The 24,429-nt window shown below is 33.2% G+C and overlaps 1 protein-coding gene across 2 annotated transcripts in view; it reads right to left on the bottom strand.

Annotated features, from left to right (window-relative positions):
* Positions 1-9,594: 9,594 nt before the first annotated feature.
* The window catches only part of LOC124412261 (ephrin type-A receptor 4), a 151,521-nt gene continuing 136,686 nt past the window's right edge, over positions 9,595-24,429 (bottom strand). Inside the window, exons 10-16 of one of the 2 annotated variants that reach the window (XM_046891995.1) lie at positions 23,658-23,728; positions 23,041-23,058; positions 22,424-22,486; positions 20,125-20,304; positions 18,250-18,719; positions 17,124-17,461; positions 9,595-9,886 (exon numbers count right to left, since the gene is read on the bottom strand). In XM_046891995.1, the coding sequence (XP_046747951.1) occupies positions 9,622-9,886; positions 17,124-17,461; positions 18,250-18,719; positions 20,125-20,304; positions 22,424-22,486; positions 23,041-23,058; positions 23,658-23,728 (1,405 nt within the window). In that variant the 3' untranslated portion in view covers positions 9,595-9,621. The remainder of the gene's footprint in view (positions 9,887-17,123; positions 17,462-18,249; positions 18,720-20,124; positions 20,305-22,423; positions 22,487-23,040; positions 23,059-23,657; positions 23,729-24,429) is intronic. The other variant, XM_046891996.1, reaches the window with a different exon arrangement.

Raw genomic sequence — 24,429 nt, 5'->3', positions numbered from 1 at the left:
AGAATTCGATTATAAATAATCCGGAAAAACCATCTCTAGGTAATATCAGTCTTTAGTTTCATTATTTCCAATTTAAAATTGTAATTAATATATATGACGTTTCAAAAAAGTTTTATGAGTGAAAAGAGGGATTGACGAACATTAAATTACGTTCGATTGCTTTACTCTACTTCGGCAGAACCTTATATATATATCTGAATACTATTTATCATTGTCACCTTTTGTCTGTGCATACTTGGATTGCATGTTCCAGCAATTGGATTGATGCTGTAATTTCTTTCTCTCACAATCAGACTTTCAACATGCAACTAGCAATTGTCTACCGAATTGGTCAATGAATGATTTTCATTAACTTTTATTCATAATAATTTATCAATTTCACTGATTCGAAAAAATATTTACTAGTAGTTTTTTGTGTAGAAAGGTCTGCATTTTCCGCTGCAAATAAATTATATTTTTGAAAAACCATGTGAATCTAGCGTAAGTTAAAAAATTAGTTTTATACGTCAGCTGCATCTTCGTTCGCAATGAAGTTATTAGCCTTGACTGAAGACTATATATTCAGTCAACGGTATGGATTACGTAATAAACATATGTACACAAATTACATAAGGGACATTTCGGAACAACCATATATATATTTATCCTTTGATTAACTTCATCGACTAATTCTCCAATTATTTGCATGAAGAAAAGGTTTCTAACTCTATTCCTATTAAACCAGGTGTATGTTTATTGTGCATCTACTTAGATAATATTATTTTTATCGTTCCGATGGAGTTGGATTATCATTGCTGAATTTGGCTCAAATGAATTTGCATAGATGAAAAGCATGGGGCGTCCATACGGGGTTATATTAAAATTTCAGTCCGTTCTCGTTCGTCATTCCATAAGCATAATAATATTCGACTCTGCATTATCCGGGTACACGCGGTGAGCGATGGTAACATCAGTTCTTGTCGCCTCTGCGTACCGACCGCCTGCCGACTTGAGTTGCGGGTGCAGGGTAGACGCAGAGGACGCCGCTTGACGATGAATTTTTCTCGTTCATATTCGGTTACGAAAAGTCCCATAAGGCTATCCAGTCTTTACATATCCTCAGTCAACGATGCCGGTAACTACGGCGGCGCCCTCCCTGCATCCTATCTTTATCGACGCATAGTTACCACAAGAGAGCCTTACGCGCTCTTACCATATGTCTTGACCAATACCTACATACACAATTACCATCGTAACATGCATTACCCTAAGATCAATAATTCTAATATTAACCATTATTTCATTAATAAGGCTCGGACATATATGGTACGTATACATATTTTCACATTTTTACCGTTATATCTTTAGACACTAGCTTTCACATTAAACTATAATTAACCATTCTCAACTGCAACATCTCAAGTAATAAATACTTGCAATAAAATTTCAAAACTTAAGGTGCATATAAAGGCCCGTTGTACACCTCGAAAACGCAAGGATGTAAAACTCTCATACCCCTCAAGCGATCAGAGTGAAACTTGGGCAGTTGATGCCTTATTTTGGCAAAAAGTGGAGCGTCTTTTTACTTTTCCAAAATTTTGAAAGAAATTTTACAGATTGGTTACCACTCACAAAAATTGGCCAAATTTTCACAGTTGCACTGAATGGATCGACCTATCCGGTATGATGCCACTCGGCGGTGATGAAACACACGTTTTGAGCCCAGTCTCATGAGATTTGATGGTGAAATGACGAAATGGCAGCTGATCTGGTTTTCGATTACGAAGAACACCGAAATCTCATTTTGGCGACATTTGTTACCGATATTACGCGCATGCCGGTAATGTATGCGTGTAATGTCGGTAAGAAATTACCGGCATGCATGAAAGTGCTAATCTGTAATTTTTTTTTCAAAATTTTGAAAAATTGAAAGACGCTCCGCTCTTTGCCAAAATAAGGCATTAACTGCCCAAGTTTCACTCTGATCGCTTGAGCGGTATAGGAGTTTTGCATCCCCGCGTTTTCGAGGTGTACAACGGGTCTTTATATATGCGTCTTAACACTCAATAAAGATAATCTAGCAAACCAAACATTGGAAACGTGGAAAGAGAGATCATACATAACTCAAAAACAGATAAAAACTCATTCTCAGAATTAGGGATACCGCCCTCATTTTAATGATCATGCAGCCAATTAGCGCATCGCCGCGTGCTTTCTAAACCAATCACCTCACGCTAATTCCCCGCCAAGATCCTATACATATACTAATCAGAAACCTTACTCCCATATAAATCAACATCCTCATCCAATCATCCTAGACCCGCAAGAACCCGCAACTCTTTTCAGCTCCTCCTACTTTTTCCACCCCTTTTTCTCAACCCTGATTTAAACTAGATCAGAATAACTTTAGACATCATAGAGAATAAATTCAGATATCATAATGAACTTTTAATCAAATCAGAACTTAACCGAAAATCGCAGAACCAAGCTATCGAATAACTAATTCAAACATCAGTAGCTTAAAACAGTTTATCATTGTTAAAAGTGAATATCATCAGTTATTAACCACTGTAAACTTTACTATTAAAACCTGTGAAGTTTGTGTAAATAAATGTGTACAAAAACAAAGTGTTGTCGTCATTAATTAATTATTCCAGTCACGCATAGTAATGGTTGTTACGAGCCAAAAATAACAAACTTCCAAAACTAGTGGGTGAGCTAAGTGAGAAAACCTGAAGAGCTGATCAACAGATATTCTAGATTCACATTCAATAACTACGTAAGTCAAGAGCGCAACCTAAATCACGCAGCTAATCAGAACCTCCTCACGGCGTCCCTCTCAGGATGTAACAGCAGTAACTAAGGAAAAAATTTATATTCAACAAATGACAAATTGAGTTGTATTAGTATATCAATTATGATGGATAATTTGCGATAAAGATTTCGCGTTAAAATGCTTTCATGTACGTACCTAGATGATCTGCAATAATCACGTTCAACAATTGAAAAATTTTGAATCTTGTACCAATGAAAAGGTTCAAGTTGTCCAGATAGATGAAACGAAATCGGTACAATGTAATATGTATTGTATTTAGTGATAACAGAAGTGCAGGATTTAATTTGCGTTGCGTTTATTTAATAATAACTGTTGCTTACCACGTCTGAAATTAATTTACATCATATAAGGTATGTTATTTATTATTTCTTATGTACATTCAACATCTTCTTGACAACACCATAGGAAAAAATGGTTTAGACACATTCCGAAGTTTGTTTGAAAAATTATCTGTATACATGTGTCTGTAATTTTTTTCTCATCTTCTTACTTTTCTAATATTCTTTACAATAATAATCGAGTCACAAGGAGATATTGCAGCTCAATCAAATCAGCTTCGCTAAGGAAAAATTGAGTAGCCATGAGATTTTGAAGCTACTGAATACAGTGGGACGGTACCTGCAGTCATTGCAAGTAATTTTACAACTAAGGTCGGTTAAAAAAAATAGCATAATAAGTCAAAGAAAGAATAAAGGTGGAAGAGTATATAAAATAATTATTATTTTTCGGTCACCAAAGAACTAAACATAATTTATACAAGAGTTACCGAACTTTTAATAATTAAAATTACACATACGATGGGAGAAGATTGTTTCAATCGAATAAATTTATCTTTTCAGGGTCAAAAAAATATTTTTCTGTTGCAACGAAATTTTTTTTTATCTAAAAATCAGTAGTGGTAACAAAACTTCTTTTCCGTCACCTATGAAAAAATATTTTTGGGCCAATAATTTATTCTTTTCGCCTCTTTTTGTCTTATGATCTTTAGGAAGGATAAGGAATTTTTGCAACCCATTTTTGAAGGCAAGAAAAAATAAAAGCATTCATTTTTTCTACCCTGAGAGAAAACATTTTTGGATGACAAGAGTATATCTTGACAGGTGTTGAAACAATATTTCGTTTGTGCAACAAAATGTTGAGTAAGTTTGCAAAAAAATTATGCCTCTCGACGATAATTGATTTGCAACCAACAAGTTTTATTTTATTTATCTGCAAAGAAATATTTTTTCGGTTCAAACAACCTGTCCTCTCTGTGTAATCGATTATAGTGTAAGTAGAATTTTTAATTTAGTCAGATCTCTAAATAATAAATAAATTTAATAAATAATAGTACAGCACTTGATTGCAATAAATTCAGTGAACATTAAAAGAATAGTAAAGTAAAACACCAACAAATTTCAAAGAATTTGATGCGTAGAAAACTTCTTAACAAGGACACACACGTACTCAGGGAATTTTGATTTCACTATTTCATTCTTGTCCTTTGTTACTTTGAATTTCACACATATACAATAACCAAAATATGCGACTTCACTTAGAATATCGTTAAAAAGACTCCAAGACAACATGTAGTATCTTGCGAAATATAGAAAAATTATATTTCCACAACATCCATCCATAACATTCAAGAAACTTACAAAAAATTTTATGTTTTATCATTTCTTCTCGTTTTTACTTTGTTTCCAATTCAATTCACTTTTATAGGTCTATTAATCTTACATCGAAAGGCATTTTTAACGATATTCGAACAATTCTCGCTAGACATGTATAGGTACAGATGGTATAGCTGAAGATTTGTCAAATTTGGATGAAAAATTTTATCCGGCATTAGTCTGTGCCGATTGTAATAAAGACTGGCGGTCTGCGTACAAGAAGACTACTACTGCGTTAGTATTATTGATTATTGCGGATAAAATTTTTAAACCGTGTAGATATTATTATTCAATACAAACATTTAGGAAGATAGCGTTGTTAATAATTATTTTCTCAAATTTTAACATTTTCTATAAAAATCTGCATTTGCGTGTATTTATTTATTGCTTAATCTTTTCCCTCCTTAAATATGAGTATTACTTCTATAACTCTGTTTGTTATACGTTGCCTCTCCATATTATACATGCAATCAATTTTTTTATATTATATAATTAAGGTGGATATCGCATACTCTTAACATATAACAAACGGAGCAGACACTCCCCAATCAAGGACATCTATATAATAATATGTAGGTTTTTCAATAAAATTTTCATTATACTATTATAGTGTATGTAAGACGTATGTATATCTTTAAATTACGAGTAAAAAAAATGTTCTTTTTTTTGGCAAACGGCGTGTTTTACCGCAATTAATTACAAAACAATTTTCTTTTCTCGTTAATTACAATTATTGCAGTGATTTTTTTAAAAGTATAAGTTTCACATACGTTAAAAATGATAATCATACATAAATTACCGTGGCAAAAAAGCGTCGCGACGTGCCATGAATAGTAATATTATAATATTTCGAAACAGTCTTTACAATAGCGATTCTATACATAGAAATAAATATATTGTGTACTGTCTTCACTTCTGATAAATGGTTGAATAATTACTCAAATTATCAATTAATATAGTTCAATCTATGTAATATATGTATTTCTATGCGTTTGTATGTACCTATTTGAGTTTCTAGTAATGATCTCGTTCGATGAAATATTTCAGTTCTCTGTTGTACGGAATTAATGATGCAGTGTAATAGTACATGAATTGAAACAAAGAGTACACAATTTTTGTACACCTCCATAATTCATGGGGCAGAAAAATTGTATCTAATGAAACGATTCGTCACAGGTAATGATAATAATAATAATTAAAAAAAAAAAAAACTTTCGTAGTCACTTTCTATCAAATTTTTATTTTCCATTCTCTTGTTCGTTGTTCATCTTCTCTAAATTTATATTTCATTTCGCGTAGTTTCCCAATACTTTGATATGTTTGTGTTCAAAAACAGATTTTGGACATTATTTGCTTGACTTTTTACCGTACATACGTCAATACGTGACAGGTACGTACATACAACTCACGCCGCGTCAGTGCGTGCATGCATTATATATTCCTTATTTAGGACCTTATTTAAGGTTCTGACGATTTTCATCCGCGCTGCACCCCAAATCAGGTTTAAATAATTCAAAAACAATACCTCAATTTTTTCAGATTTTTATCTCAACTCTAACCCGTGACTGTAAAAGGGTGGATTCGCCCATTTGAAATACACCTGTTTTGGACACATTCTTAGCATATATGTTATCGTAAGAATAATGATTTTCCAAACAACCTGTAACTGCGAGGTTTTAGTGGGCATTACTACTACTATCTGAGAAAAAATCACATCATCATACCATGCAATCTCGACGAATTGCACAGCCTCAAAATCTGACTTTTTTCCATTTCGAGGCAGTGCTTTTGTCTAAATTACCGGGTATAATGTGAATTTTTTCTTAGATAGTACCTTGCAGTAATAGATTTTTCTCATGCTATTACTCTTACAGTAACATATGTACTGAGAATGTGTCCGAAATACGTGTATATTGAGTTGTTAAACACTCCCTCTTGGACACGGGTTAGAGTTGAGATAAGAATCTGAAAAAAATTTCGAAATTGTCTTCGAATTACTTAAAGTTACCTTGAGGGGCGGTCCGGAAAAAATTTGTCACCACTCTAAATAAGGACCTCCTGTGTGTATGTGTGTGTGCGTGTGTGTATAAATCCGTTTTTGGGTGTATAGGTATGTATATGTACAAATTCGACGTGTGTTTGTGTATTTTTCGGGAAACATATTTATGTGGCTTTCCATGTCAACTGGATCAATAACTTTCCCTTACCATTTTCGAATCGCTTGACGATTTTCTATACGATTCTTTCATCTCGAAAAAACACTCCTGTATATTTTCAGATATTTTCCTCCAGCCTCTAATTTTTTATGACTATACCGACCCATCCCAAAATTGGCCTTTGTTAAAATTCTGAAAAAATTAACAAAAATCTTATGTTCAATTCTGAATCTTTGAACGCGAGCACACCAAATTTTGGTAAATTTTTTAGCATTTTCGGAACATTCAAAAATGGTTTTCAATTTGTTCAATGAGTTAGAAGAGCTAAAAAAAATATTTAAAATAATCAGTCTATCATGAAACGGGTATCAAAATGATGCGAATGAAAAATATGATTTTTGAAAATTTGTCGAGATTTTTAAAAAAGAATATTGGAGGAAAGAATTTGAAAAAATTTAGGAGTGCTTTTTGAGAACGGAGAATATAAAAAATTTATAAAAAATTGTAAAGCAGATCAAAAATGGTGGAGTAAAATCGTTGGTTAAGTTGACATGGAAAGCCCCATATATACATACATATATACATATTTATCTACGTGTAGATAATAATTCTCGTGGACACTATGGACACTGTATTTCCTTACAGTTATATATAATACATAGATGGGGCTTATGACGTGACTCAGTAAGCGGTTGACCATGGCATTTTTTGATTTTGCAAATTTTTGGGGAAGGTTCCAGGGATTGGACTAACATAGGAAGAATCCTAGAAGAAATCAAAAAATGTCATGAAAAGCCCCATACATGTATGTAAGTATTCGTTTATGATTTCCTTTCATTTTCGTTTTTTTCTCCCTACTATACGTATTACAAGAAATCTGTATTCGATATTTTTGTGATCAATTAATATTAATTCAACACACGTATAAATACATGTACATACGCAGCATAAAGCACGCACTTGTATAGCTGGAGCTGATGTATCATCAATATTAATTATTGATCTTTTTTTTTAATATCCATTACTTTTACAATATTCTTTTATTCACTTTTTGCGTTGGCACATTTATCATTTCCGATAGAATTCACACACACGCACGCACGCACATACGCACACACGCGCGACAATACACACACAATATGTATACATATACTTATGCATCTATTATCTATATAAAATATAAAACGCAAAATTTATGCATTTATATGCGGTTTAGCTGTCAAAACAGGGCTGAACAAAAGCGGAATATTAAAAATGTGACTGCACGATACCATATTCCTATTTATATATATTACTTATACGATAATTTAATCGCAAAAGATATACGTATACATATATTACATATGTATATTTACAGTTCCTTGATTTTTCGTATCTTCGCACACGGTCTTGAGCAAGTGCGTGGTGAATTAGAATCACTACTATATTACTTCATATAATGGTTCGATTATCCGGGTAGAGGAGTTTCGAAGTTCGATTACGGTGCGTTGTTTTCGCGTGGACATAATATGTATTATACACTAGGCTGGCACTCTTTCCCTAAATTTTGCAGTTTCCAGTATAATTTCAAATTTCAGTCATCACCAATAGTCTGTCCACACAGCACGGATGTTTGAAAACTATGGTTCACAAATACTCTAAGTTTGCAAAACTGTTGCAGTTAAATTGAACAATTCTCAAAGGGTTTCAGGTGCATGTCACTAAATGTTCTTTACTTCTTTTTTACTGTTCAAGATATATTTTTCATCTTTCAAATATTTTGGCCAAACTGTTTCAGAAAAATATCACTGGAAATATTACTTCCTTATTTTAGTACCGTTTCGCATTGTACGTTGGAACAGAAATATTTCTGAAACATTAAGAGTTGCATGGCGCTCAATATTATAACAAAGATACCTTCTCACCCTGTATATTTAAACAAGGGAGTCTTAGCCCTTCATGATAAATACATGTTACAAATAGATGAATTACTTAGTTTTCGTGCCAACCACTATTATTGTGAGGACAGTCTTTTTCTAGATGGTATCTCCAGAGCACATATTTTCTTGATTTTGCCCTGTATTTACTGTGTTACGCTGCATTTGCCTTCTTAATCGGAGAAGCTCTTTGTTGTTTTAAAGTAACGCAAAATGTACAATATTATATCAGTAATGCAGGGCTGGCAATTTCAACAAAAGAGACAGAAAAGCGATTTACTATCAGCTGAACCGATCAGAGTTGACTACAAGCGGATCAAGATAAGAATGAAAAAATAGAGTTTGAAATAGCGTCATTCTATAATATATGTATATAATTACATAATATATATGTATATACACGAGTACTGTTCATAATCATTGTCACAGAAAATAGTAGGAAATAATCGATTCTTTGAACGTCATTGCTGGTAAGATAAGGGTAGGGCGAGGCCAGAAGAATTTCTTTTGATTATTGAGATCTCATTCTCGAGGAGTACGCGTAGTAGATTCAGAGTTCTGTTATACCATCTGGAATCTGTTATTACATGGCTGAATTTTTTACGTATCTATATATATGCATATATGTTTATAACTTTATATACATATATAAATTTACAACAGTAAAAACGATTAGGCTTGTCTGTAAAAGATACATGTTATTCGACATTTTGGTTTGAGAAATACGAATTCGAATCTTACCTATCTACCCCAAACCGTGCGATATCATGTACTTACAGTCTAGACACTCAAATCGCTGTCGCATCAAACTTTTATTACTGTATATACGTGTGTGTATATAGTGGAATGTCGCGTTCGGCCACTTTGGGCCTGCAGTTTAATACTCTGGGCATAATTAATACAGAAAGACGTCTGTGTATCTTTTCATTGGTCCGTTAACATCTCAAATGTGTACATAATATGTATGCGTGTATGTATATTGGTAATAAGTTTGCTTTTGCATACATGTATATACACATAGTGCAGTCCATTGGTTAATTGTCATAATATCATGATTGGTATAGAATGTTTCAAATTCATTCCTAGACAAGGAAACCTTGCGACGTTGCTGACATTTGAGCTCTCAGAGCAGTTACACTGTTCATGATTTTCTTTTGATGACCGACTAACGTTATTCCTAGGGCAGTTAACTCTTGGACGGTGACTCTCGCCGCAGCCTCCAGTGTCGTTACTCCGGCTCTTTCAAAACTTTCCGCATATCTTGACATTTTTATTGACGACAGCCAATCTCCTACTGACGTCAGTTGCGTGAGATCCACTGCGTCCGGTGCCAGAGGATTTGTACCCCTGTGAAATATTTTAGAAACCATTAATTTGTACACTTGCATAAATTTACGAACTAGATCATAATGGTATTCCATATATTACGCAACAATCAAACTGAGGAAAAAATAGACTTGCGTTTATAAAATTTGCTTCAACTATTTTCGGAAATTTTTTATTTTCCAATCGAGTTAAGAAAAGGAGGAATTTGGCTAACTATTTGTTCCGAGTTTGAATATGTTAACATTTTTCATTTGTTCTGTTGTCTATAATTATTGGGTAAAACTGAGTCAAATTATTTGACAATTACGTTTCATTTTGTCCGTTAATGCCAAAATTAAATTTGAAAAAATGTTATCCACGTGACCAATGTAAATAATTTTTAAGCTAAGAATTGTCTTCAATAGAAATTATTATTTCGTTAAACTTTCACTTGAATTTTTTATAATCTCTTTTTGAATTAGCAAATATTAAATTTTGGGGTTCATATCAGGCAAATAATTAATCATAAAAAGGTGATAAAACGTAAGCGTCACTGAATAGTATCTCATATAGTACAGAGTATACAGTATCTTAATACATAAAGTATAAAAGGTAAAATACAAGGGTTAATTAATATATTTACAGAAGGGTATAATTGGTAAGTAAAGTGACTGATTTGGCGAGGTTTTATTTTCAAATACTAAAAAAGATTAGGTAATATTCAACTTTTACTTAGTTGCAGATTGAATATGGATTACTATAATACCTATTGATGGGGGGAAGGGGGGGAAGCATTTTAATAAATTGTAGTACACAGTGTCCGGATGAGTTAAAGTATGTAACTTTCTTTCAGGTCTTAACTTTCAATTTTCCACAGTACCTCGCAATTTCTGACATATTTAAATTTGAACATGTATTTCCCCACTACATCGATTCGTTTTCGAATTGAGAATTGTGAGAAAAATTTACTTCGAACTTCTTCATATACTTGAAGTTTTTCGAAAACCTGTGTCTAATGCGAAAACAAATCGAGCTAAGAACCTGAAATCATGTACCGTTGACATTTCATTCACTTTGAATACAACATGAAAAAATTGTACGGATCAAAAAATTCACTTTTAAAAATTCTCTGATTTCACGAATAATCCTTTTCACGTTTTGATATAGGTTCAAAAATTTCTTTTACTTTACCATGTCAAAAAAATGTTAACTCAGGTTCACAACATTTGTTCACAACAAAAATGTATTCCAAGAATTGTACCTTTGCCTGGAGGAGAGAGAAAATTTTCCCACCAGGTTAAAACGATAAAAGATTTCGGTGCGTTACCGAAAATCAGCAAATAGAGCGTTGATGGAAAAATTTCAGTGAATGGCTGACTGTACACACTGAACTACCTATCGTATCAAGTACCTACTGTCGTGTAGATACTCATATAACAAAGTGGGTGATAAAATAGGTATTTATAATTGGTAAAATGGGTATTTGAATCGTATTGAACTTATGACCTATACATCAGTATCATATGTACATCATGAATTTATTAAACAAATCATTATAAAGTTGTGGTATTATAAAAGTAATTATATTATAATTAGCATAAGGGTGACATCGTTATATACAAAATACGTTTACATTCACATGTATTCTTATGTACAGTGCAATATGCGATGAAGCAAGCAGTGCGATACAAACTAAAAAAGGCAAGCATTTTTTATCTACATGATACTACGTAAGTCAACCTCCTCTTACGAAAACGAAAACAAAAAACGCAGTGGTCCCCGATTCCGTTTATACCATCAATCATTTTGCTAAAAAAATTGATAGTGTCTTGTTTTTGTTTCGTTAGATGATGAAATTAAAAAAAAACAACGACATTATCGATCGAAATACATTTGTCGAGGATTGCGTTTTTTTGTCTTCCTTTCAGCCAGTTGAGAATGTTTTTCTAAGTTTTCCTTAATTATTTTACCTTTTTCTTATATGCACGGTTGATGCGGGCGGTGGTGGGGGTGGTGCGCCCCGTTCCCTGATTCTGACAATTGTTAGCAATTGTTAGTGCAATGGAGGCCACCGTATGGAGTCTTTTTGCTACCAGTGAATGTATTACTTTTATTCTTTTGTGTAAGCTTGTGGTGTCGCTCGCCAAATTGATTAACAGAGAAACGCAATAGAAAAAAAAACTCCTTGTATCAAACTGTCCGGGTCTCAAATCATTACAAGTGTAATGTTCATCTAAATTAAAATAATCAACACAAATACAAATAATATGCCCAATTAAGTACTCCACGATAACCCCATGTGTATGTAAATATTTTTTCTGTACTGTTTTTACGAATCTTTAGCTGTTTTCTATTTTGTGTTCCTCTATTGGGGTTGATAGGGGACAGGTATGTTGGAATATACACGTATTTTGAACAGGGCATCGGAGGATGTTAATTTGTTTACTTGAAATACACCGCATCTTTTTTGATATTCTCATATTCCAATTTAAATAAATCAGTTTTTATAGCAGGTAGAAAAAGAGCAATTTTAAGTACTAAGACGTGAAAGTGTACTTTTACGTACTTCGATGCTCTTTCTTGTACCGCCACAAGACCGATTACTGTACGTACGGAATGCAGGCAGAAAAAGACGAGTAAACTGTACTATAGTGATACCCAAATTATATCGAAAAAATTTCATTATGGGTTAATATTATAAAATTATCTTTGCATTACTATGAAAAACTTTCACAGTATTTGGTATAACGACACACGTTTAACACTGTCCATCAATTTATTTACTTTATTTAGTTCATTATGCACCTGCCCCGACATCGAGTCTCGATGGTGAATATTACATCATTCTTTTATTTTATTTTTCGATTATTATTTGAGCAAACTATCTCCGCCTAAGTTTTAACTTTTCTACGCGCCTTATATTCTTTTAGTAATTTTAATGGGTATTTTCGGGTAGATCGTTCACTTATGATTATTTTACGGAAAGTGTCTTATTTCATATTTTCCTTGAATGGTGAGTCTCGATAACACAGATTGCCTTGTATTCGTACGTTATTATAAAACTAATTCTCGCGAGGAGAACTACGCTCTCTCTAAACAGATTACAGTTGATGATAGTGATAATAATAACAACAATAATAGTATTAATAATAAAAATACTAATATCGCGGATGATGTCAATAATATAATATCCGTAAACCGTAATACTACTGCTTATAATTAAATTACTTCCATATTTCTTGGACCTTGTATGATTTCGTTTTTTTTTTTTCAAGTACAAAAATACTAATCTAACGACACGACACGTCTTTTGAATATTAATTAATTAGTATTTTTCATTTTCTTTTTATATAGGTGTAATGTCAATAAATAATCATTAAATATTAATATTAAATATCTGAAAGACTATTTTTCGCTAATGAACTATTATTAATGTTATGGGCTATTTTATTTCGTTGGTCAAATCGTCCACTACGTTAATATGGTTGAAAACCTGTACTTACTACACATTACCTACTATTCTACAATTCGCTGATGTCTGCTATTATAATATATATTATTGTTATTATATTTGTTTCTAATCGACCGGTATAATTTTATTTTACTACTTGAAAATGATGTAATTTAATGTGTCATTAAAAACTCGGCAGTGTTGATGCATAGTATTATATATCGACAAAGTGCAACATTTTTATATAGTATACGTATAAATGATTAATCACATTTTCAAACAAATTCTAATCTATTATAATTTATAATACGCATCTTCGTTGAATAATATTGTTTTCACTATCTTTCGTAATATTTTTTTTTTTTTTTATTATTTTAAATATTATTAATGATCGTGATAATATCGTAAATTTTTTTTGATTAATTAACTATCATATCATATTTTTTACAGCGATTTGTTTTTACTCTATTTTGTGTTATTTGAATTTACTTTTTGTTTCTTCTTTCGTTTGTTTTTATCGCTATTTTCGATTTCCTAGTATTGTCTAGTGTGATATAATGAAATGTTTTACTTTTATTTATTTATTTCGTTTTTCATTCCTTAAAGAGTACATCAGTCATATGGTGATCGTATTGTGAATTATACGTTGTGCTCTCCTGTATTTTTATTTTTTATTTATGAATTTATTTATTTATGTGCGGAAGGAACCTGCATTTATGTATGTATAGATTTCATTTGGCTGCGCAGTCGTGCGGCAGCAATAACTATTTATGTATGTATGTATATCAGACTTTCAATATATGGCATAAAACTGATTGTATTGTACATATTGCCTTTCCCTGCTTATGAAAAAACCAGAATAAAATAATAAACAATTGCATAATGTATTATCATATGCCTATATTTATAACACTGACGCACACCTATTGCGTTTGCGCCTATTATACACCTATTATACGTTTAGATCTATACAAACACCGAACTAAACACCGAGAAATGAAAGCAGCTACGTTTCCATTAGTTTATTAAAATTCTTTGAACAACGGAAACTGTTTATATACGCAGCCGATATGGCAGGGTTAGGAGCGAGTAATTCTTTTTGAAAAGTAAAAAACAATTAGAAAAAAGTCACTTATAACATTTGTCTCCAACAAAAATAAAAAGAAGAAACCACGTGATAAATATCACTTTATCAGAATCATCGAGAACAGCGTACGCGAGATTCCAAGGATTAGTCAGACAAGCAATGCATTTCCAATAACCGAACTTGAGTAACTTTGTAACTCAAGCGAAGCTTTAAACTGCATTGTAAAATTAAAACATCGGAAGTGGCTACACAGTGACCATCCGAGTTGAATGTGCCAATAGGAAACAGTATCTCGCTACCAACCCCGACCGATCATTAGTATCACGCACTCGCGTAAGATGATACTAAAAAAATTTAATTACTTAAAAAACAAAGCCCTTATTAAAGTATAGACTGATCGCTTCGTGCTTCGAGTAATTACTTATTCGACCGCCTGTTGTTGTTTTCAATTTAAATTTTCTTTCATCCACGATATGGATACAACTTTTTAATGTAAACTATTAACAATGAGACATTATGATATATTCGCGATTCCGGTAGCATTAAACGAAATCATGGTCAAATGGGATGTAGAAGGGTTAGGGAGCTAGATTGGTTAACCAAAGTGGGTGAATGGGACCCAGTTGGGGTAGGTAAGGGGCGGTTGTTGGGGCAGAGCGTGTGTCGCAGCGTGTGTGTGGAAGTGTAGGGTTCTGCCGGCTCCTGGTGGCATTACTGGAACGGCTAGCGGTGGTTGGACTTGGCCCTGACCTTGGCTCTGACCTTGGCCTTGGCCTTGGCTTTGCCGGCTCAAAACGTCTACGAACGGACCCGCAGGGCCCCCCTGATTGCCGTGGCCAGTGACATAGTACGGATTGTGTGCTGGTGGCCGCACGCTGTTGTACCAAAAGACACCAACCAAAACCACATAGAATTAGCCCAAAAAGAAAACTCAAAAAAAAAAAAAATTTCTTCATAGAAAGAGAGAAAGTTTCACTATCCTTGCGTGTGTGTATATACATATATATATATATATATATATATATATATATATATATATATATATATATATATATAAGTATTAAATTAGTAAGTAAGTAAAAAAAAGTAAATTATCAGTATAAGAGGAACGTATATGATAAAAGCAATAATATTTCAAATTTTTTTCAATACTCTGATGAATCGTAATCAAAAATAATCTGTATTAAGATGATACATGTATTTTGTGCAAGGTATGCGGAAAGATTTCAGTCTTTCACTTATTTGTTTCTGCACGGTTCCTTCTTTCTTTTTCAATCATTCACGAAAATTGAGATTATAGATAGGTATCAATGAAACAAAACAGCTGCTGCTACTACATTAAACACAAGAGTATGTTAAGTGAAGCGTATGAAGCAAAACTTTCGAAGCCTAAACATCTTACTATTATTCCATTTTGTTTCTTGCAAATAACGAGTTTATTTACGGTTGAGGCGTACACTATGAAGAAAAAATTCACTTGCGAATATAGCGTAGACTTTCGTCCATAAATTAATTTTTCTCGGTTTCAGAATGCCGCAAATATGAATTTAAAAATTGTATTTACATGGCTACTGTTGAAGTTGAGGATGGAATTAAATCTATATTCGAATATTCGATAGAAGACTTCAATAACACATATGTATATTGAGACACCAATCATATTAGACCTCACTTTTTGATTTTTGGCACATAACAAAATTTGCCTACTTTTCTATTTGAAAATTTAATTCCTCAAAAGATAGTATTTTTCAAACTAAGTATTATATCTCATGTACAGATTTATAAATACTTTGTATTACGTTAAATTATAAACTTGAGGACATTCTACTGAACGTAATAATGAACCTTGAGACAAAACTAAAAAATAACAGATTTTCAAAATACCATATTTAAAATGGAAAAACAAGTAAATAAAACCTCAAATATTGCTTCATTGTAATAACGTAAAGATGTGGAATTCAAACTGAATTTGGAAGAAAAATACGAAATGAAGCAAATGTAGGTACAACCGAAAAATGACCAGCAGTAATAAACATAATCATGCTAACAATGATAATAATAATTTATGGGTGAAAAACATGTCAGAGCATGTTCTATTTATACAGTGATCGGTGCCTTCATGACGTTGGGCACAAATTTTTCACCAATTTCCAGTAATGCCAATCAGGTGTTGTCAAATCGTTCAATCGACACTTACGATAACAATAATCATAATAACAATAACAATAATGATATTCAACTGATGAACGACAACATCAAAGCACAATAAAACAGCAAAAATAGAGCAGAGCGTGAGTTCGCTTTCGATAATAAAAAAAAAACAATGTCGAGAAAATTAATTTATGGATACGAAAAACTCACGGCATGCGGCATGATGTATAGTATATTATTTCATAATATGTATAATACATATGTTAAATGATGAGTTATTATATTAGAAGCTAAGCTTGTTCAATTAGTCATATTAATACGAGAATAATATTAATAATTATAGTAATAGTAACGATAATATAGTAACGGTGTCAACGATAATGAGAATAATAATAAGAAGAATAGTGATAATTAAATTGCCAAAGAATATGATTCCTCGGCAATCAATTATATCCACACAACTATTATAGCCGTGTATATGTAATATATCCAGTTTCTAGTGATTGTCGATAAAAGGCAACTTTTGGCTGTTCATGATAGAGTTACTGCATATTTATATATATAGATGAATGAAGTAAACAGATTCTTACCTGTTCTGGGCAATTTTTCGAAGTGTGTCTGGACTCCGTATGAGTTTATCAAGGGTCTGGGTGAGGTTGGCAAACGTAGGCCGATGGGTGCGTTCTTTCTGCCAGCAGTCGAGCATCAGCTGGTAAATGGCTTCGGGACAATCCATTGGGGCTGGTAGTCTGTAGCCCTTTTCGATTGACTTAATTACGTCCTGATTCGACCAATTCCAGTATGGCCGCTCTCCATAGGACATTACTTCCCAGCAAACTATTCCCATGCTCCAAACATCGGAGGCGCTTGTAAATTTTCTAAATGCAATCGCTTCTGGAGCCGTCCATCGGACAGGGATTTTACCGCCCTGAAAAAATATTAGCAAATCCATTTATAAAACTTATTCTTCCTGGGGGACACACTTGCAGAGATTAGAAAAAAATTATATCCAATATGGTTCTTCGCGCTCTTAGGACTTTACAAACCATGCTACACGCTTGTTTACAAATATGCAATGAGATAGTCAAAATCTAAAAGCCCAAAAGTCGTTGTTTATGATTACTCCCCGATTTTGATCTGAGCTACCACAGAATAACTGTCAAAAAACACGTATTTTCAGTAATGTTTCGATTATACGACTTTACGTTACTAGCCTGGAAATTTGAGAAAATAATTGAGCATTTTCTTTTAGTAAATGTTGTAAAACTTCATTCGCATTTGTTATCAAAATTATTTTTGTGCCAAATGAAATATACAAGTAAAATATTATTGACCGATTGATAATACTATTTTGTCCTGTTGCCTAACAATTTTTCCAGTATCGAAAGGCTTGATAACAAACGTACAATTAATATTTTCTATGATAGTTAGAAAATTCAACACTGAGATTCGATAAAAGTGTGTGACTTTTGTATCTACAAGCAAAGCAATGACAGCCTCAGAATTGTTTGATGGAACAGAAAGACAATTTTAATCTCCAAATTTTATCTGAACCAAGAACCTTTGCCAGTTTTATGATTTAAAAATACTAATTATGTTATACGGATTTAACTAAACAAAACTCGTCGCGTATGCAATTGTTTGATCTAGATCGATGTATTCCTGAAGTTTTAAGGGAATGCGTAATAATAATGTGTAAGGACACGATGAACTCACCCTAGTCGTGTAAGCACCTTCGGTGGCACTTTCGATTTCACGACTCAATCCGAAGTCTGCGATTTTGCAAACGAGAGCCGCGTTGACGAGGACGTTTCTAGCCGCGAGGTCTCTATGGACGTAATTCATTTCTGCAAGATACTGCATGCCGCTCGCAATGCCGCGAAGCATACCGACTAGCTGAAGAACTTGAAACTTTCCGTCGTTCGCCCTCAGGAATGTGTCCAGACTTCCATTTTCCATGAATTCGGTGATTATCATAACTGGATTACTCTTCGTGACCACACCCTGGAGGAATATCACATTCGGATGCTCGAACTGCCCCATTATCGAAGCTTCAGTCAGGAAGTCATTTCTCGCTTTGTCCGCCGATCCTGGCTTAAGCGTCTTTATGGCTACGTCAATCTCCGACCGCCCGTCCGGCGGCAATTTCAACTTGCCTCGGCAAACGTCTCCGAATTCTCCACCACCTTTGCAAGCGAAAATCATTCAAATATGAATGCTAATTATCAGAACAAATTAAAAAAGTACAATATCCAGGTCTAACGAATCAAAATTTAATATTATCTTATTAAGGGTGATCAGTGTGACGTGAGTTTACTTTTACAGAAACGATTTAACTGCCACATACCGACCTAATAATTATGACAGTTATTGAAATATGTCCGACGTATTTGTTCGTTACAAACAATCATCTATTAGGTATCTAAAATATGACCAACGTGAAAGCCTTGAACTGGAATCTTGCATTTTGGGAAATACCTAGCAAAACACAAGTACGATTTTGGAGAACCTAAATTCAAAACTTCCGAAACAACAACGAATATTCAAAATAATAGATGTAATCAAATGAAATATTCTTTTTCGACTTCAAATGATGCATTCTAAGGCGTTGTGGCCTATGGGAGACCTTTTCCGTTTAGATTATATGAAATCTCATTAAAATTGTTCTTTGTAATCAATTCGCCTTACACGAGTAAATGATTCTAGTGTAGTACAGACTTCAACAAAAGATGATAGAAAACTGAGGAATACACAAGTTCATATTGAACAGTTAACTAATTTTTACGTGAGTTAAATCTGATGAGTTAAATGTTTCCCGTTCTGTGCTGCGAAGCTTAGAATATTTCGCAAGGCTAAAGTATCGTGTTACAACAAGTGAGTAGTAAACAAAATTGCGGATTTTATTCTGACTCCGAATAATTCTCGCGACTTGTACGCAACTTTCCTTGAGCAAAGTAGAGAAGACAACAAAAAATAAGGCAGGTAGTAAAGTAGTAAAAGAAACTCGTTTTAAAAACTCATTATAAAATAAGTTACAAACTTTAGTTTGATATACCTATTGGTATTTGTTACATAAAAACTCCACCCAATTAAATACCAAGGCACAACAAAAGTTGGGGTGGAAAAGGGGAAGTGAGGTTAAAACAAATATTAACTTTGTATAAACAATAAGCCTGTAGGCTAGCATGCTACAGATGGGTCGTACGAATCGTACATTATTCGTTATGTTGTTGGAAATATTTTTCTTAAGCTTCAAGGTTTTAATTTCCAAATAAACACATTTTTCTACTTGCAATGTAATAACATAAAACTGTCAGGGATTCTTTCGAAACATCGAGAAAAACATTATTGTTCACTAGGGCTGATGAAATAATTTGAATTTTCGAAAAAACCAAATACTTCGAGAACTCAAATGTTAATTAAACTAGTCTAATAATTCTTCGAACCATAGTTCGAACTATTCAAAATATTCAAATGCTCAAATATTAGATTCGATTCGAACGCCTCTTCTAATGTAAACGTATTTTATTCAACTGAATGTAACGCCGCTGGGTTTCTGTAAGAAAAATCTCGCATTTGAATACAACTCACCAATTATCGCCTCGATGGTGATGTACCCGGCGTCAATTTCACGAGCGAATTCCCTGACGGCCTGATTCGGGTCCTCATAGGTGTGAGGGTCGACGTAGCTCCGGGCCCCGCCGCCACCCCCGGTACCGCCACCGGCTGCCGTTGCAACTCCCACTGCAGGCGTGAACAGCGGGGTAGTCACTGTAATGTCACGAAAACAGAGTTCATTATATTAACAAATGGGCCGGTGAGATAATTTTGACGGAATTTTGATTACCGCGCGGAATAAATACGAACGTGAGAAATAATTAATTGATAACCGATGTATAGGTATATTGCACGTTTTCATATTTTCTCTTCAATACAGTACGAGTACGATGCCCACGTTTATAAAAATTTAAAAGAATTTAAAATGATCCCGAGATAGAAATGATTTGCAAAAAAGAATAATTACCGTGCAGTGTTTTCGTTCTTGTTATAAATAAGATTATAAATATAATACAATAGTAATAATAATAATAACTACAATAACAACTGCAGCCAAAAGCCAAACACCTTTGATCTTTCCATTATGATATCTACGTTCGACGTAAATTCAATTTTATATAGTTGAACGTAAGGTTCATGTCACTTCCAGAGCCAAAGTAGATGTATAAGTTATATACAGTCAGTTCATGCCAACATAGTTTAATCTAATTTTAAATGAGTACATTTCAAATGGATATCATTTCCCTTTAGTGTACCTTCCTAATTATTATTTTTATCATCATTAACATTATCATCATTAATATCACCATCATCATCGTCATCATCATCACCATCATCATACTATCCAGTTTGCGAAAACAATTCATTTCATTGCCTGATGATGATCTCCTGTTTCGTGCAATACGTTCAAGGGAATCGTCTAGTGTGAAAGGCTCTTTTTTAAAGGATTTTTTGCATATTTTTTTAAGAGAAATCATTGAAATAAAATTTCTCACAATTTTCACATCGTATTTATTGTCATTTAAACAAACTTTGTACATTTTTTGGAGCTGAAATAGTGAATAGAACGTAATGTATACCGCCCGATAGGAACGTATGTAAAAAAAAAGTGTAGACATGATATCTCAAAAAGCATTAGATCCTGCTTAAATTTTTACATCTTTATTATACCTATACTTTTCGCATGAGCTAGAATAATCATGATTGTTTTGGTAGTTTTTGTTTTACGAAAAAAATATTGAAATTTTTTTTTCCGTTTGTTTAGTTCGTAAAACAAAAACTACCAAAGCATATACATTAAGGCTCTATTCAATATTACGTCTCCAAAAAATTCACAAAGTTTGTTTAAATATCAATAGATATAATGCAAAAATTGTGAGAAATTTTATTACAATGGTTTGTCTTAAAAAAAAAAAAAATACCCAAAAAATCTCTACAAAAACAGCTTTCATACTAGACAACCCCCTTGAATGGAAATTTCAATTCTCCATCAGTTGCATTTATTTCGCTAATGAAAAATTTTTGTTTGTATCATCTGCTATATTTTTCCAACATAAAAACGCTAATCTATAGACCGTACAAAATCGAAACGAAGGCGGAGTTGTAACAGAGATGAATATTCATCTTGAAGAGTAAATCATAGGATACACATGTAGACACGTACGAGTAAATTTATAGATTCTAGATTCTCGTAGGTAAAATCATGGTTGAACTATTTTTATTTTCAGCCGACGTTGATTTTGGTGTGAAAAAATTGCTTCGTAACTCATAATTTTTGGACATTGTACTAAGTAGAGCCAGAATACGGTTTTGTGCTCGCAAATTATTGTCTCCGATGGCCAAATATTTTACAATATTTTTATAATAACTCGATCCAAGTTATACGGTATTTGACGCCAAGCAATCTATCCGAAATGGAGAATCGCGGCTACGTCACCGGAAAGAAAATCCTTTATTAATTCAATTTCGATTCTGCATATTGTTTGATTCATTCGTATGTGTATACTTGTGTTGTGTCAAGATCTGTATAATAGCTTGACCATATTTAACATATTTTATGTATAGATAGAATACGAGTCATGCTTATGCTAATAATACAGAAAATTCTACGAAATTATAGTGTTCTACTAAGTGAATTTAAAGTAACTATATATCTACAAGCGTAACGGATCGTTTCGATTACATATGTATGTAATGCCTATTAACATAATTGAACCAAAGAATCAAGAGGTTGAAATTCCTTGCCTTCAAAGGCGAAAAAAAAATAAAAGGACGAAAGAAGAAGCAAAGAACCAGTGTCAATCATCTGATCTCAAATTTTGACTAAACTTACGCGAAGACTTGCTCTTGTTGGTGTGGGTTGTCACAATCGGTGAACTGTCCATTTTGCAGTGCACTGTGAACAACACAACAACCAACAAAAATTGACGAACGAAAAACAGTAAAAAGAAAAAAAAAAGTGTGTGAAAAAATACACTTACATTGCATTTTTTTGTTTTGTTTCAGTCAGATCAAAGTAAATAATGTGAATTTGTTATAGAATGAATTATATTTAAGCTCTGTGTATAAAAGTTAAAATGTCATAGTATGTTTGAGGACAAAAGCAAATTTTTATAAGAAAATTAATTGTTTCGAAAATTCATGAACAAGTGAATGAAAATAACAGTAAGAAGTAAAATCGATCCCAGAAAACTCTCGCAAACCAATAAATGCATTGTGATAAATTATATGCATGATAGTAGGCATAAGCTGCATGCGCATGCGCATTATTAACAACTAAAAAGGAAACATTCAAGAATAGTTTGTGCAAAACAGGCGATGCGTAATAAGTTTGCATCAGGGAAACATTCCACACACATTTCACCACAAAAAAGTGTATACAAAAAAACCGAACATAGACTTTTAAAGAAAAGAAAATTTAAAAAAATTTAGTTAGGTGTAGAGACTTACTGTAGGTCACAACTAGTCCTGGTGATTGTGTTTTGTTTCAAGGTTTTCAGGGTTTCAGAGCAGGTTCGAGTAATAGGGGGACACATGAAAAGAAAGAATCGAAGTATCTGGTTAGAAACGGTATGGCCAAATTGGTGAATTTTGATGATCGATTGTGAGAAACAGATGATAAATGAAAACTGAAAAACAGTCAGATAAAACTTAATAAATTACAAAAACCATAAAAACGCGTAAATAAAACATCATAGGTAAATAAATAAACCAGTAATATATATATATGTATGTATATAAATATACATAAATAAGCAAAACAACGATTTAATAAAACTCTAATCGAAAATTTTGCCGATGATATTATGCAGAAGAATGTCGAATACTTTACTTTCCTGTTTTGCTTGGTACTATAGAAGGTATATTTTGTAAAGCGTGAGAGGGTTGGGGGGGTTACAGGGTCCGATATAACAACAGGGGGTGTAATTGAATATTAGTCACAAGACATGACAGGGCGCAGTGAAACAGCTATGAAGATACAAGGGTAATAAATAATCAGTGTAAAAGTGATAATATTTAGATAATATGCTAGAAAAAAGCTGAAATATTTGCGCAGATTTACGTACCTTCTCCGTTTCTGTATTCGAGGGTGTCGCAATCGCTCGGCTGCTTTTTGTTACACTCATCAGAGGCCCTGCTGCAGCAAAATTGCACTGTATTAATTATTTTCCCGGTGTAATATTGCTTAAATAATAAATACCGACTTTGGTATATAGAGCTGATCTATATCCTCAGGCGGTTAGGTACTCAAGTTCGTGGTAAAAAAAAAACGCTATCCGCAGAGATCAATTACTTCCCGGGAGAGAGAATCCGAACGAGAAATTTCTACTCAGCGTTGATTCAGCTCGAACGAATTTAACCAGACTTAAACGTCTATTGATTTAATCCGAGAAGGGCTACCAATCCCGGTTACCCTTCCTCAATGCTACCGGTTTTCGGTAACGAGAACAATTTGATTCCCCCCCTCCTTAATTAATCAAACTTTATACCGAGTGCAGCATATAATGCGGATATTTTAATGGTGACTCGGTAATTATGCGATACGGTAATCAACGCAGTTTTTACTGTAAACCAGACATCCAACTAGTCTGAGAAACACATTAATTGATCAAAGCGAATAGAAGGAAGTAATGGATGCGAACGATCCGAACAAAATTGAAAACCGTTCCAATGATATAAAAAATTAAACCTGTCCTCGGTAATTTGAGAAAATGACTTCAGGTTATATTCGATTACTTTTGGAAAATTAGGACAAACTTGTAATAGTCGTTATATATAAGATTAGCTCTTTCATATCAAGTAGTTGAGAGCTGCAGTGCCAGAGAAAATCCAGAGAAA

The sequence above is a fragment of the Diprion similis genome, chromosome 11 (genome assembly GCF_021155765.1).
Source record: "Diprion similis isolate iyDipSimi1 chromosome 11, iyDipSimi1.1, whole genome shotgun sequence".
Lineage (NCBI taxonomy): Eukaryota > Metazoa > Arthropoda > Insecta > Hymenoptera > Diprionidae > Diprion > Diprion similis.
Note: the sequence above shows the minus strand (reverse complement) of the source record. Positions and strands in the feature narration are given on the sequence as shown.